We start from the raw sequence: 17274 nt of genomic DNA, 5'->3' as shown, positions 1-17274 counted from the left end.
AAAAATCATGAATTTATAAAGAACTTTTTATGAATAAACATGAACAAAGTGAACACTGCAATATACGAAGAATGATGAAAAGGTAGAATGCATATGTAACTGTGAACATAAGTAGTTTTTTTCCTGTGATAACTATACATTGGGGAGATTTTTGATAAAATGACAGAATCTCAGCTAGAAGGGAACTCTGTAACCATCTAGTCCAATCTACACTCCTGCACCTGCCCCTCCCCCCACACACATAAAAAAAAAAATCCCCAGTACAATATATTTTAAAAGTAATCATCTTCCTTCTTCTTGAATATCTCTTATGGAGGAATAGGCTGGGGAGAGGGAGGGGGATCTATAACATCCAGCTGCAACCCTTTCTATCCTTAGATATCTCCAATGGATAGGAAGTATTTTCCTGAGATTAAGGCTAAATTCAAAAATTAGTTTAATCTCTCTTCTACTGCAACTCGTCATGTAACAAGACTACTGTGATGTGCAGCAATGGCAGGTAGTTCATTGTTGAATTGAATCCACCACCCTGAGATCCCACCCAAAATCCAGAGTCTCCAAGAAGGGTGATCTCAATGCTAACTTCAGAGACTTGTCAAACCCAACCCGCTTAGACATGCACTTTTGGGGGGTATAATTAAAAATCAACAGAGTTCCAACATTGCCCTTCATGCCTGTGGCTCCTTCTGAATTTCCTTCTGCTTTTTTTGGGTTCTGTTTAATGATTTTATGGCATTCTCTTTTTGGCTTTTTTAGTATCACTATCATTCCCCCAACACCCTCCCCAAAATTAAAAAATCCTTCCTTGTCACAAATAAGCATAGTTTTGCAAAACAGTTTATACATCTGGCTTCATCCAAATATGAATGTCTCCTACTTTACTTCTAATTCATTTCCAAGAGCTGGGAAGCATGACTCAACAGCATTAGAATTCCAGAGAAGAGGAGTCAAATGAGTACAAGTACAGCAAAGGAAATTAAAATGTAATTGGGAAATACTTAATAAAATAAATAAAAATACAAGAAAATCTAGATGATAGTATTTTTGAAAACAAAGTCAGTATGGAACCCAAAAGGAGGATGAGTGACCCTTCATTTCTATTTAATACCGCTGTGTGAATCATAATTGGTCATTGTGTTGATCATGGTTAATTTTTTTTCCCTTTGGAAGGCTGAAATCATTGTATAAAAATGTTTCTGATATATTTATCGTTATATTTTACTTTTACATCACTTTCATTTCCCAATGTATTATTGCCCCTATCCCTGTAGGAAGAGGGGGGCAGGGGAGCCGTTGAGCAAAACTGACAGACTTAACAAATGAAAAACTATAATAATATATAATAAGCACTTAATAAATGTGTGTAGACTGAAAAACAAATTGAAAAAAAGTGACATTAGTCATAGTGTTCCACACCCATAGGGTCCCACTTTTGCAAAAAAAGGGAGGGAAACGACTTCTTTCTCTTTGGGATCAAGTTCCATCATTATCTTCTCATAGCATTCAGTTTCAATTGTTTTGTAATTGTTATTCTGTCCATTGACACTGCTATATCATCAGCATATTGTTTTCCTGGTTCTGCCCACTTCACTTTGTATCAGTTTACCTACGTCTTCCCATGATTCTCTGAATTCATCATATTCAGAATTTCTTACATCACAGAAGTGTGACATTTCTAAAACTTTTTTCTGTCATTTTTCAATCCAAGGGAATTTGTTTAGTTTCCAGGTCTTTGCTACTCCCCCAAAGTGCTGCTGTCGACATGCTGGTGCCTATGAGACCTCTGAGGAGAAAATGGGCTTCTCTGAGGTACAGTATACACCTACCAGGGGAATAGTTGTATCAAAGGGTATGGACACTTCAGTCACTTTGATTTTTAACTAGATTTCAAATTGCTTTTCTCTAGACTTGATTATTAAAGAGATAGCTAATGATATTTAGAAAAGGAAAGAGTGTTTTTAAAGAGCTAGCATGTCTTTAAGAACAGGCCAGGCAGAGCAGACTAAATTTTCATTTTTTGACAGGGTTACTCAGCTGTGAGATCAAAGGAATGGCATGTAATAATAATAATATATGTACATAATACATAATAACAATATATGCAATGGTATATACCTGTGTGTATTTTAGATACACACATACACACATATGTATATATGCATATATGTACATACATACATACATATATATTTAACTACATAGGTACTTAAGTTTTAGGCACAGTGGATAGACTCAAGAAGACTCCACCTTCCTGAATCCAAATCTGGCCTCAAACACTTACTAACTGTGTGACCCTGGGCAAGTCACTTAACCCTGTCTGCCTTAGTTTCCTTATCTCTAAAATGAGCTGGAGAAGGAAACAGAAAACCACCACAGTATCTTTGCCAAGAAAATGGGGTCATGAAAGGTCAGACATCAGTAAAAATGACAATAACGTACTTAAATTTTTTTAAACATACTTAAATTTTAATAAAGATTTTGATAAAGTCTCATTAGATTCTTGTGGAAAAGATGAATTTGATCATGGTTACATGGTGGACTCAAAGAATAGCTGTTAATAATTTAATAGCAGCTTGGGAGATTCCCAATCAAATGCCCCAGAGAGCTGCACTTGAATAGTTCTGTGTAACCTTTTTAACAAGGACTTGAATTAAAGACCTGGATAGCATCATCAATTTTTCAGATGACCCAGAGCCAGGAGGGATAGCTAACAGTGCAGTCAGGAGCCAAAAAGATTTTTGACAAGCTTAAGAGTTTAGGCTAAAGAGAATATGATGAAATATAATAAGAAATATAAAATATTACTTTTGGGTTAAAAGTCAACTTCATTAGTTCAAGTAGCAAGAAAAGCTTGTCTGAAAAAAAAATCTTGGGAGTAGGGAGATGAGTAGAGGAGTTTTCTGATCGGTTTGGGAAGCTTACAAGGAGGCCAGCCTTTGGGACTTCGTATCTTCTTTTGAAAGTTTCAAATATACCACTTGGCACTTCATGGAAGATGAATCAGTGACTAGGGATGACTTGAGGACTTTTGTTGGAACTGTTGTAGGAGAAGCCATACCTCTGGGCTGACTCATAAAAGGGACTCATGGCCAAAGACTTAATTTATAAAGATATTTACTAACATTTTTCTGAAGAATGAGTATAAAACACAGAATAAATTTTTTGGGGGGTCACCCAGGACATTAGCACCATAGAGAATACAGTGGGCCAAGAAATTTGAAGTTTTTTTTCTAAATTAAAAACAAATTTGCATTGAGGATTCTACCAGTCAAGAACACCAAATATCTGTGGAGCAGCTGGTGAGCTTCTTAGGATTCACTAGGAAATGCAATCTGTACATCATTACAACCAAACCAGCAACCAAAGAACCCTCTACTCTTGCTAGACAATGAGAGATAACAGAAATGTTTCCCCATTGTGAGTAACAGGAAGATAAATATAGGAGGTATAAGTAAATGAGTACATATGGCCCATTTTTGCTTTTTTCTTCTTTACTCTTGTTTTGTAGGACTAGGAACAGTGGAAATAAGAAAGGATCTGAACCCTAAGGATCCCCTTCTTAACTTCTCCCTAATCCCCAGAACCAGTAATGATTGTCCTGGGCTAGAAAAACACTGGATTCACGAGTCCTCATCCATGTAATTCTAGGGTACAGTTTCTAAACCAGCAGTTCCTGGGGACCAAGGATCAAGCTTAAGAGAAGCAGTGGTTGAGACATATATGCTCTCAGTCACATGACAGTCAAAGAAACAGAAACCAAGTGGACTGAATGGTGAGAATTACTGAACCTCAACCTCCTGGATAGAGAATTGGGGACTTTCAGGGCAGCTTGATCCCCATGTTTCAGTCACAAGATGTTTCTTCCTTAGATTGCCTTATATTTCCTTACTAAAGTACTAACCTTCCCCTCTCCCCACCTTTGGGAACCACAAATACAGAAAACCCAAACCTCCCCCATCTGTTTCCCATGCCACTCCCCAGAAAAAGACATATCTCCATTTTAAATTAGAAAAAGTTTTATTTCACTTATGCTGTTGGAACTGTACTTCAGTATAATACAACACAGCCAATGATAATAAGACACTTTTTGCCATAGGTTTAAGATGATTCTCCATCATGTCAGCTTTCCAATTTCTCTTGACAGTTTTGGAGAACTTTGTAGAATTTGACAACATGAGCACGCACACTGATGTCTGGAGAATGCAAAGAAGGATTGAGCTCACCAGAAACAGACAACAAAAATATCCCCTTAAAGAGAGACTGGGTGGGAGATGACACAAAGGAAGCAGGTGAATTCAGAGGACATTACTTATCAAGTAGCTGCCAGTCAAATAAAACCAAGACCACACCATCTCCATTCTCTTTTATAGAGATCTGGCATAAAAAGCCTATCTAAAATATGTTTATTTTTTTATACTGCCCGGCATTGTCATCTGAACTTTACCGGGAAGACTAAGGGGCAGTGGACACTTGGTGCCTAGGGACTACTGGCAAAAGGGGTGATAATGCTGGGCAGGTAGAGTATGCTTAAGTTTTCAGAGTCAGTTAATATTTATTAAGCACCCACTATGTGTCAGGAACTGTGATAAGTGCTGGGATACAATAATGCAAAAGACATTCCCTGCCCTCAAGGAGCTCGCAATCTAAAGAGGTACTTCTTTAGTTTCTGAGTACAAAGTAATTCCCAGGACCAAGGCTTTAAGGACCCTAGGTCTTCCAAGACACAAGTTCAGAGCTAGGCATTGTAATGCTAATTTGGCAATCCCATTGTGGAATGTTAATGAGAGATCCAATTTTACCATTAATAGGATCATTGATGGGGAATAACATCTCAGATGTACTCTGAACTTTAAATGGGGCTTCAAAAAGTATGCATTTATGCTGAAGTATATTCTCTACTGATTACTCTGAAATGTTGGTAAAATTCTTCGTAATGATGTATGGTTGGTAGACAGTTCATATCAGTAGATCCTGATCGATCACTTCATTTCAGTAGAATACAAGCTCCTTGAGGTCAGGGAAGATTTCATTCTTATCTTATTTTTACCTCGTACAGTGTCTGATGTGTAGTGCCGATTAATAAATGGTTGTTGAATTGAATGAGTGCTTGATAGGTGATAAATACAGAGATCTGTTTAGGAGAAATCATTTCCATGGAAGGAAGCTATATCAAAGCCTATATTTTCTCACCATAACTTTTGGCAAGTGAAGTATAGTAATACCGATCTTGTGCACTTTTTAAGGGGGTGGCACAGAAAATGTTGCTAAAAGAATATCCATAAATCAGCCAAGCTATTTCTGATTCTTTCATATTAGTAATAATGACAAATCCTTGGGGTAAAACAAGGGCCAAGCAGTCCTTCTCTATTTGCCTCATCCCAAGCAAACCACAGACTCAGAGTCAGACTTACTGCTGGAAGGGACCCAAGAAGTCAGGTAATCCATGAACAAGAATCCCCTTGACACCACTGCCAGCAAGTAGTCTTCCAGCTTCTGCCTGAAGAGCTCCAAGGAGGAAGAGTCCGCTCACTCACTACTGATTATGTTCTTGGAGAGCTGATTGTGGGAAAGGTTTTTTTCCTTATGTACATGAAAACTACACTTTCCTCAGGTTAACTAGGTCCCTGACCCAAGAGGTATGAAAAAAAGGTCATTTTTAAGTCTTTTTCTGGTCAGACTTAGTGTGGAGACTTTCCCTTCTCCCAGTTACCTACTGGCAACTCTTCCTAACTTACTGTCTTAGAGTCTCCTGGAGGCAATGAGATGGTAAAGTGGCTTGCTGGTAGCTGCCAAGCTAGGGTATTATCAGAGGAAGGACTTGAACTCAGGTCTTCATTACCCCAAGGCTGGTCCTCTATACTCATAGTTCAGAGATCTAGAACTGGAAGATCATGACCTCTGAGGACATCTAGTCTAATCCCTTCATTTTCCAGACAAAGATACTGAGAAGCTGGGAGGTGAAATGACTTCTCCCAGGCTGTTCAGGTGTTAAATATCTGAAGTATCATTTGAATGACAGCACTGAGTTACGCTTCCTATTTAGGAGTTGGTAAAGGAGATATTTACAATAACTTTTTTTTCTTTATGATGAGCGTAGAACAGAATGGATGGTGAAGACCAGTCTAGATTAGCACCATAGGTGATTTAATGGGCTAGGAACCATGCTGCAAATGGCAGAAGTGAAAATTGTGTTCATGTGATCCAAGAGTTTTACTAATTATCTTCCAAAATCTTGTAGTCAGAGGCCTTGGGATCAAGAGCATCAGCCTCCTGCCAAACTGCGGGTGAGCTAATTCCTAGACAGGCTTCACTTGGAAAGGTGGCCTACGTACTCTCTCAGTCAGTTTATCAATGAAAGGAACCTGTGCTCTTAGAGCGTTACTCTACATAACATAATCTCGCCATTGAGAATATCAAGGGTTAAACAGCTGCGAACATAGGGTGCCTGTGTATTTACATAGATAGCCTCCTATAGGTCTTACTGAGGGGAAATACAATTTGTTAATTACTTCTGTCAAGAGCACTTTTAAAATGCTGAAAATGGGGGCAGAAAGAGACCCCGCAGATGACTAAAATGGCCTTAGGAAAGCCAAGCTACTTATTTACCTGAGTTTTCTTTAATAAAGGCCAAACTTTTTTTTTTTAATTAACAAATGTGAACTGGGAAATTAGAAAGCTATAAAAGAGAAAATCAGGAATTACCTAAGTCTGTGTATTGTACATCCTCAGGTGGGGCAGGCCCTTTCCCCTATCCCCATAGGATACACATTTACTTTTTAAGCCAAAGCTGAAAGGCTTTGTGCTATTTCATTTTTAAAATTAGTTTAAGATTATTATTATTAATTATTATTATCAGACGCATCTTGGCAGGTAAGGGAGCTTGTAACAGCTCATTAAAAATAAAAAAATAAGCTAGGCAGATTTGGCATTACAATTCTGCCAAAATTGGTATAAGTGATGGAAATGCCTCCTGCACACAGCAGGTGCTTAATAAATACTTATAACCCTAGAAAGCTGAATTGTTGCTTTTAAATAAGCTTTTAAGCTTGATGGCACTTTTCTTTTTGGAAAGGGCTGCATGTAAAAGTAAACCTATGCCTATAATTCAGAAAAATACAGTACCCCTTTCCCAGGTTCCACCGGGGTCCTGACTTCTGGAATAGGGTTGGTTTGTTCTTCTTGGTGGCCAAAAAAAGAAAAAATCTTCCCTGGAAGTTTAAAAACATTCAAATCACAGAGACACCACATTTCTAAATACATTACATATAATCTTCACAACTAGTGTCTACAGGGACCACAACAAGATTCTGGAATTGAATGGTTAATTGGGGAGAAAACGTAAACACAAGAATACTTCAAACACACAGGGGTTTTAACTGTCACTCCTAGCCTCATATAAGTGAGCTGGCCAGTTGGCACCGGGAAACACTGAATGTTCGGTAGATCCTGTAACATCACTTTGGTTATATTGTTAGGATAATAGAACAATGCAAAGTGTTTCTTCAGTATGGCACCCAACCTGAAAGTGGAAGCAGTGATACATTTGCATGTTGAACAGTTCCTATTGACACAGTCCACAGCAGATTAACATTAAGTCGCTGAATTATTTGTTGAACAAGTAGTTTTTTAAGCAAGGCTTTTGCAGTCATCTACCGTTTTTCTCTTTGACTTTGATGTAAGTCAGAGGAGCTCCATTGGATTAGTGAGTGCAATGAAAATTTGGTCCTATGACAAAGATCTAATGACCAATCGCCATATATGCAAACACCATTTCTGTATCTTTTTATCACAAAGCTTACAAGTCCATCGACACTTTTTGCACAGAGATCCGAATATTTCGGCATTGCTAAGTGCAAAAATAGAGGGCCAATATCGACTATCAGGTAAAATCTGCTAAGTGAAAACCACTTAACAATTTATTCACACTTAAAAGAAAAAAATAACAGAATCATTTAGGAAGAGACCCTACTTTAAGTCAAGCATAGCGGATAGGTTTCCTGTGCCTGAACAACCAGCAGCCGTTAGTATTGTTCACAGGGAAGAAAGACTTGGAGGGAAATTGATTAATATATAAACAGATTATTTAAAGCCTTTCATTTATTTGGGGGCAAGAGGCAAAACTTAAATAGATTACAATTGCCACAGTGCCCAAAAGGAAGGAAAGAAACAGTGGGAGTTTACTGGCTATTGAGCACAGTTTTAGTAGGTAAAATTTCCTATCTACTGCACCCACATATTAAGATTTTGCAGATGACTGAGTTACTGAAAAAGCAGGCTTCTAATTTCATGAATTTTAATTCCATTACCAGTTAGAATATTAAAATAAATTGAGTCTGTCAAAGGTTGTTTAGCAGCGCTACACAGCAGTACCAAGATCCAAAGGATAAACAAACCACTGAGAATCTCATTGGAAAATCTGATTTCTAAAAATAATTATCAAAAAAGTGCAAATCCATTTAACTTTGTTCACCCTATGACATCAATAATTGAAGGTAATTTTCTTCTTTCACTATCCACCCTCCACCATCCAAAGGCAAGTGCAATTCTTCTGCAATCCCGCCAACATTGTTTGAGGTTGTGGGGTACAGTGAGTACTTAAATGGTGACTTTATATCTGTGCACCGCTTGCTCCTATGTTCACTGACTTTAGTTTCATCTGAGTGGAAAGAGAACCAACAAATCTGGTTCTTTAATTCTAATTAAATTTAATTCTTTCTAAGTCTTTAAAGAAGGAGAACCAATGAATCCTGTCAATGGAAAGGCCAGATGGTAAGAGGAAAATGACCTGCATCCTTTGCAAGACTGCTTGATACATCAGCCAACAGAAAGACCTCGGACATATATTTGCTATTAGCAAAATACTTTCATCTATTACAAATAATCCACAACATGGTGCATTTCCAAACTTCTTACTTTCCTTGAGAATAAACTGATCTTAAAACCAAACCAAAAAAAAAAAATCCAACAAAATACCAGCAGATGAAACTAGCTGTTTTTGCCAATACAAAACAATAATAAAGGGGCGTTAGTTTCCAGGACAAATAAAATTTTAAAATATTAACATTGAAAAAATACAAGTAAATTTTTATTAAAAATATATGTACTCCTTACTTCAAATCTGTCTGTACATTTTGTTTTGTGTGAAAAAGAAAAAAAGTAAAGGCATTAGACTACCTAGTTATTTATAATGTATTTGGTAGAAGCATGTTTCGATCAAACTTTGAAGAATGTTATTCTGCTTTCATTTGCTCCCGAATATCAGAAGGTAGCGTTTCAAACAGTATATCTTCTACAATAAAGCCAGAGCGCTTCAGTGCCCGGCAGTCACCGAGTTCTGGAGGGAGAACCTCTAATTGATTGCCTTTAACCTCCAAAGAGGTGAGGAATACTAGGTTCCCAATTTTTGGTGAAAGGACCGATAAGTTATTTTTCCCAATCTTCAAAGTTTTCAGTTTCTTACAGAAATATAGTTCATCAGGGAGGCTCTCCACTTTGTTAGAAGTGATGGAAAAATACTGTAAACTCTGCAGCACTCCTATTTCTGGTGGGATAAACCGAATGTCATTGAAAGACAGATCTAAGTGTCTGATTTTGTTGCATAGAAAGAGGTGAGAAGGCAGCACCTCTATTTTATTGTAACTAAAAGTCAGACGCTCCAGGCTGGTGAGCTTTTTGATATGCTCTGGGATGTAGGCGATGCTGTTATGCCACAGTTTGAGAACTGTCAGCTTCCTCAGATGCTGAAAGCTCATGATTTCTTCTATGGATTTGAGGTTGTTTTCCTTCAGGTCTAGCTCCTGGAGGCTGAGCAGGCTGAAGATGGCATGGGGGATGCGCTCCAGATCACAGTGAACAAGCTCCAACTCAGTCAAGTTGATCATTTTCTTCAGGTTGTTGAGCATGACAAGCTTGGTGCCATTGTTATGGATGTACATCTTCTGAAGGTGACTGGAAACATCCACAACAGCCTGAGGAATTTTGGAGATGTTGCTTTTGAGTAAGAGAACTTTCAGGTTTTTAAGTTCCCGCAGAGACTCAAGAGTGATGTTCCTGGAGATATCATGACCCAGAGAACCATACAAGTAGAGTTCCTCCAGATTCCTGAGGCTGTATATCCATGGTGGCAATTCTCGGATGTCATCAAATTTGACACTCAGGATCTTCAGGTTTTCTTTCAGGAAGCTCAAAGCTGCACTGTGGATTTTGACAGAGCATTGGTGCAAAGAGAGCTCCTGGAGATTGCTGAGTTGGGCAATGGTGGCTGGGATCATGACATTCTGGATGATTTCAAGTTTCAAAGACTGCAGTTCAGTGATATCGAAGACGGTGTCTGGAAGGCCAGAGAGCATGATCAAGGGCAACTCCAGGCGGTTCTGGGCATTCACCTGCAGCTTCTGCCTCAATTTATCAACTGTCCATTCATTATTTAAGTTCAGTTGTTTCAATTTGTTTTCACTGACTTCAGACAGGAACACAGCAAACCTCTTAGAGTAGAGAGGGTCATATTGATCGATCATATGAAGCAGAAAAGCAAAATCATTTTTCACATCTGGTATATCATCAATTCCCGTCTCTTGCCTAACATACTCAAAAGAATATTCCTTTAGGGACCGGTAGAATAGCCAATATAAAGTGTAAAGGCACGTTAGTCCATAGATGCTTACAAAACATAAGTAGCAAAAGGATAGTTTTGAGAATAAGTGTGCCATGGTGTGATTGCAAGAGAAGTGTTTATATCCAGTCATGTCCTGAATGTCAATGTCACAGCTGACTGTAAACTGGACTTTGGGAACCAGGGCACTATTATAACCAATGATGATCAGGAACTTGAGCACTTTGAGCACAGTCTGGCGGACATACATGCTGTAAAGAATGTCTCCCTCCTCCACGTGCATCCTGAACTTCTTTACCTTTTCAAAGAGGGCCTTGGCTTGCTCCCCTTCCTTTTTATCCAGGGCCCCAGCAGAGGTCTTGTCAACCACAAACTTCTCAGGTATGGACTTTAATGACTGAGACTTGACCAAGGTGTTTTCAGTAGCTGTCTGGGGATAAGGTGCCTTTTGTAAGTTGTTTTTCCTGTTGTCTTTTTCTTCAGAATCCTCCCCAGACACCTCAGACAAAGCTCTGGTGGTCCAAGGAGAATCAAAACATTTCCCCAGGATGGAAATGAAGTGTTCTATCTTTGAGCTAGAGCCAGGAAACTTGAACCAAAAGTTACTGCAAAGCATGAAGATGAGGGTATGGATGAGGACGAGGTAAGGGAAGTACTTGGCATACCAGTGGAGGGCCTTCTCATAACATATCTGGTTTATAAAACTATACTGCTGGAGGTCCAAGTCAGTCTTTCGCCCCTTCATTTCCACAGTTGCAGGGTTGGCAGATGGTTGTGGTGGAGGCAGTGGTGTTGAAGTGTTGATGGTGTGAGATGTGTTAGGGAGGGAGGAGTGGTTCTGAGAAGGTTGTATGGTTTTTGGGAGGCAGATTATCTTGTCTTGCATAACCTGAAACACAGAAATGATATTTTCAAATTATATTGCCTCAAGTACTCATCCGTGTTGTTAAAGTTGGAAAATTATCACATGAAATTGCTTAAAGGATCACAGATTTGGACCTGGAATGAACCTTAGAGAGGCCATCAAGAATATCCCCTCATTTTACAGATGGGGAAACTGAGGTATAGAGTGGTTAGGTGACCTAACTAGAGTCACAAAGCTATGTGTCTGACCTGGGATTTGAACCCATTCCGATTCCCAAGTCCAGGGTACTATCCACCATACCACCATGGCCTCTATTATTTAGAAGTCTAGCTACTTTTTCTATGACTCTCTCTGTAGGAACACATCCAATTCTATCTTCTATATTTGCTCTCCACTTACCTGGGTGAGAAAAGGAAATGCTGGATGCTCTGTCTTTACTGAAACACAGTATCTCAGAGTTGGACAAAGACCCTCAGAGGCTGCAGAGTCCAGCCAGTACTTGGAAGGTAACATACCTGACAAGCAGTCATTCATTCTTTCTTGAATACTCTAAGGGAGGAGGAACCTCTAACCCTCCAAAGCAGGTCAATCTAACTGTGAATAGTTCTAATTGCTGGGAAGGTGCTGTTCCCTAAAACAAGACTAACTTGGCTCCTCTGCATTTTATGTGGAAATTATAGCCAAAAAAACCCCCCAAACCCTCAAGTCCTTTGACAAAGAAATAAGGATTAGTACCCTTTCTTCACCAGGGTAGCTAAATCTCTGGTGTTTTAACCACATGGCTTTTGCTCCTTACCTGAAAGCTCAGCATGTTTAAGGCTGAATGCCTGCATTCCTAGAATGTTCTCCCTCCTTATCTTTCCCTTTTGGCTACCTTCAAGTCCTAGCCAAAATCCCACCTTCTATGAGAAGCCTTCTCAAACCCCACTGAGAGCTGGTACCTTCCCTGTACTGACTCTCCAATTTATCCTGTATATATTGTATTTGGATGGGGTTGTTTTCATGCTTTCTCCCCTATTTAACTGGAAGGTCCTTGTGGGCAGGTTTGAGGTTTTTTTGTGCCTTTCTCTGTATCCTCAGAGCTTAGCACCATGCTTGGCTTTTTCTGTTTGTTTGTTTCCACTTAATAGTATTTTATTTTTTCCAGTTACTCGTAATGATAGTTTTCAACATTCACTTTCATGAGATTTTGAGTTCCAAGCTTTTTTCTCCCTCCCTCTCCAAGATGGCATGCAATCTGATATAGGCTATACATGTATAATCATATTACACATATTTCCACATCAGTTACACTATAAAAGAAGACTCAGAACAAAAGGGAAAAAACCACAAGAAAGAAAAGAAGAGTAAACAGTCTACTTCAATCTGCATTCAGGTGCCACAGTGCTTTCTCTGGATGAGGAGAGCATTTTTCATTATGAGTCTTTTGGAATTGTCCTAGATCACTGTACTGCTGAGAAGAGCTAAGTCTATCAAAGCTAGTCTTCAAACAATATTGCTGTAACACATGGCAGGTTCAGTAAGTGATTGTTGACTGCTTGTTGGTTCAGCCCATGGAGCCCAATGGGTTGGGACAAAGGACCCAAGACTCTCAGAGGAGGTTGCTGAAAGAGATGATAAAGAAGGGCCAGTTAGGAAGACCTGGCTGACAGAATGTGATTCAATGAGAATGAGGAAGGAGAGGAGGGCAAGATCCTATGGGATAACTGACCATTTTCCTTTTACTTGCAATAATTTTATAATACAAAAATATTATTATAATGAACCTTTTTCCATAATTTGATCCTTGACTGCTATACATGTGTGTGTAAACATGTATGTCTACAAGGTGTGTGTGGAGGGGAAGGGGTTCTCCTCTGGCTCTTCCCAGCTTTTTTCTGGACCAGTGATTTAATAAATGTGGAGAGTCTCTGGTGAGGAAGGTCCCTCTCCCAGCTGTTCTGTAACTTAAGGTCTTTGTGATCTAGAGCAGTTAAGATGGAAAGCAACCTACCCAGGGTTCACATAGCCAGTATTTGCCCTAGGTGGAATCTGAACTCAGGTCATTCTGATTTTTAGAGATAACTAGATGACTCAGTGGATAGAGTGCTGGACCTGGAGTCAGGAAGATTTGAGTTCCAATCCAGCCTCAGACACTCGCTAGTTGTGTGACCCTGGCCAAGTCATTTAACCTATTTGTTAATCCACTAAAGAAGGAAATGGCAAAATCATGCCAGTATCTTTGCCAAGAAAACCCCATATGGGGTCACAACGTGACTGAACAACAACATCCTGACTCCAAAGCTGCCCCCATTGGCTATGTTACCTTGCCTTGCCCTTTTTACCCCCTTCTTTCCCTTTTTAAAAGTTGTCCTACACTTCTGATAAATCTTTAGAATACAGCTTATTAAAGGAGTAACTTTTTTTTTTTTGACAGTCCCTGATAAGCACACATGTACTACTCCATACATTTTAAAAGGAAGCTTCGGCTTCAAAACATGCTATGCAGGAAGCATAGATGGGGAGAGTTCACAGCAGACAATGGGAGAGGTGAAAGGAAATAGCTGTCATATTTCTTAAAGCTTAATGCCAATATTAAGCCCCAAATAAGGACCGTGAGGGGCCCAGTTTTCTTTAACGTCCTCTTGCCTAATCTCCTGCTTAGTCTCAATATTAACTCAGTTCTATTTCCTTTGTCACTGATTTTTCTAGCGAGGCTATTGTCTTAGACTTAGGAATCCAGTTCTCTACTCTTCCTGTGTTTGCTTTTCCCTTGATCTAAAGTAGAGGGGTTAGCTTTGGGGTCCTTTAGAGAAAAGTCTTCTTTGGAGCTAGTTGGTGGGGGTAGCATGAAGGACATTTCCTAGGATGAGGGTGAACTGCCATGAGATATGACTGAGCTGGGGGTGGGGAAGAGAATAGAGAACCTGGCCCAGCCTGGCATCTCCATACCCCAAATTTAGATTGAGAGACCACAGGAGGAGTGGAGAAGAGGATTCTTAAGGCTTAGGAATTCCTAAGGCTAAGACAATAGTTAATGGGAGGCAGTCAGTGAAAATGCATGGAGACTGAAGATTGAGTAACTTGTGAAAAGAACAGCCATGAAGCCAGTGTCCCTGGATCATGTGTGTGTGTGTGTGTGTGTGTGTGTGTGTGTGTGTGCGTGTTTGTGTGTGTGTGTTCGCCCTTCGTTGCTAAAGAAGACCATGCCATCAGAGAAATGATGACATGACTTGCACTTGACTTTGTTTTGAGTGAAGGAGGGCTGTGCAGGTCACCAGCCTCACTCCTCCTCCAGAGCCTCTGAATCCAGTGACCAGATATTTGTAGAGTACATGAGCAGGAGGAAGGTGTACAGAGCCTGGAAAGGTAGGAAGGAGATAGGTAAAAAACGGCTTTATAAGTCAAACAGGATATTTATATCTGATTCTGGAGGTAACGTGGAGCCACTGGGATTTCTTGAGTAGGGGAGTGTCATGGTCACCCCTGCAATTTAACAGCTGAGTTGAAGACAGACTGGAGAGAGAGTTGAGGTGGGAAAAACAATCAGAAGGCTATTGCAAGTTTACTTGTAAAGAGACGAGGGTCTGCAACAGGGTAGTATCAGAGAACAGAAAGGGATGTGTCTGGGACATGTGATGATGGCAGGATCAATACGACTTGGCATGGAGCGGGGGTGGGGGCAGTACAGAGAGCAAGGAGTCCAGGATGATACTTAGGCTGTAGGTCTGGGTAGCTGGAAGGATAGTGGTGCCCTGAACAGTAATATGGAAATTAGGAAGAGGATGCTTATTTTTAAGTGGTAACTCCTGAAGACCATCTGCTAAGGCACTGAAGCATTATGATCTGCAGCTCTGAAGGAAGAATCTGTATGGACGAGATTACAGATCCCTAAAATACTGAAGGATGCTCTGTCTTTTACAGTAAATTGAAACACCTCGTAGAAGCACAACACTGGCTGAACTTTGCTGGCCTTTGAGCAATTTTTGTTATATGTAATTACATTTTTTATTTTACTAACTTTTTATTTAAACATTTAAAAATTTTGATCAATAGCTTTTGTTTTTATATCACTTACATTTCAATATATCTTGCTTCTTCTTCTCCTACCAAGAAAGCTGCCCTGCACTACAAAGGACCTGAATGAAAAGGAAGCAGTCTATCTGGTTACATACCAGAGACACAGGAACACCAGGCAACACATCATCCCAGGAGGAAAACAAGTACAGTGGACCAGATCTACTCCTGCCCCCCTGCCACCTCAGCAATGAAGAGGGGGAAGGACATATATTTTAGTAATATGTCAGGACACATCAAAGAGCTGTGTTTTCTCCAGAGTGGGTTCTCTTGCCAACCTCTAGATCTTATTATGGAGTCAGTAATATCTGAGGTTCAAATCTGGCCTCAGACATGGACAAGTTGTGTGACCCTGGGCAAGTCACTTAACCTCTGTCAGGCCCAGTTTCCTCCATTGCAAAGAGAGAAGAATAATACCAACGCCTAGTGTTCTTGTGACAGCAAAATAAGACAATTTTCATAAAGTGCCTTGTAAATCTTTTTTTTTTTTATTTTAAATTTTTTTATTTTTTTAATGTTTAACAATCACTGCCATACAATTGCGATTTTATCCCTCCCCACCCACCCCCCACTACCTCCCTCCCTCCCCACGACTGCATACAATTCTGTATAGATTCTACATATACTTTCCTATTGAGTATATTTTCACTATAGTCATGCTATGTAGTCAGACTAAGATAAATGAAAGAATCCGTATAACAAATCAGAACATGATACACAAACAGATACACATACACAAACATGATCTGCTACATTATGTGAGTGACTTCCATATTTCTCTCTCTGAGTGTGGAAGGCATTTTGCCTTGAGGTCCACCATTGGGATTTTTTTTTTTTTTCAGAAGTTCTTGTGTTATTACAAAGATCTAAGTCTACCAGAAAAAACTCTCACACACTGTGGTTGTTGCTGTGCATAAAGTTCTCCTGGTTCTGCTCCTTTCACTCAGCATCAGGTCATATAAGTCTTTCCAGGCCTCTCTGAAGTCTTCTTGTTCATCATTTCTTATGGCACAATAGTACTCCATTACATTCATATACCATAATTTATTCAGCCATTCCCCAATTGATGGACATCCCCTTGACTTCCAGTTTTTGGCAACTACATAGAGTGCTGCTATAAATATTTTTGTACATGCCTTGTAAATCTTAAAGCACTATGGAAATTATATTATTATTATTATTAGAATCCACTGTGTCTATACTTTACTTGGTCAGGAATGAGAGGCTCAATCACCACAATCCAAAAATAAAATCTTTATGTTGTACTTTCTGGGAAAGCATCATGACCAAAAAAAAAAAAAGGGGGGGGGCAGGAATTGACTATAAGTGCCAAGTTGAAAAGACAAGAAATTTGGTCACATGAAATGTTAATGGGCTGTGTTAAAAGCAAAAAAAGAGCATCAGAGGAAGAGCTTGACATATAGACTGGAGCAACATAAAAGTACATCAACCTATCTGGTTACATACTAGAGATACAGCTAGATTAGGTCAGGGGTCGGAATGTGATGACAGCCAAGATCTGATTGTTCCTTCAGGTAGAAAAAATCAGACAGTCTCTGGGAGACTTGAGGACATTTGAGGAGAGCCTCTGTGGTCTTTCCCTTGTTTTCCCATTCAGTTGCCTGTCCTTTCTCTCCAGTATCTAAGACTCTCCATTCACACTTTGTAGTTCACCAACTTTTTGTGTAGCACAAAAAACTAAACAACATATTTTATTCTGTGACAAATTTATAGCTTGGGT

At 39.5% G+C, this 17274-nt stretch overlaps 1 protein-coding gene across 3 annotated transcripts in view; it reads right to left on the bottom strand.

The window, feature by feature from the left end:
• Positions 1–3998: 3998 nt before the first annotated feature.
• Positions 3999–17274, bottom strand: part of LRRC8C (leucine rich repeat containing 8 VRAC subunit C) — a 121776-nt gene continuing 108500 nt past the window's right edge. For all 3 annotated transcript variants that reach the window (XM_072649034.1, XM_072649036.1, XM_072649035.1), the window contains exon 3: positions 3999–11501. In XM_072649034.1, coding sequence (XP_072505135.1) covers positions 9231–11501 — 2271 coding nt within the window. In that variant the 3' untranslated portion in view covers positions 3999–9230. The remainder of the gene's footprint in view (positions 11502–17274) is intronic.

The sequence above is a fragment of the Notamacropus eugenii genome, chromosome 2, assembly GCF_028372415.1.
Source record: "Notamacropus eugenii isolate mMacEug1 chromosome 2, mMacEug1.pri_v2, whole genome shotgun sequence".
Lineage (NCBI taxonomy): Eukaryota > Metazoa > Chordata > Mammalia > Diprotodontia > Macropodidae > Notamacropus > Notamacropus eugenii.
The sequence above is the reverse complement of the archived record's forward strand: the minus strand, read 5'-3'. Positions and strand labels throughout refer to the sequence as shown.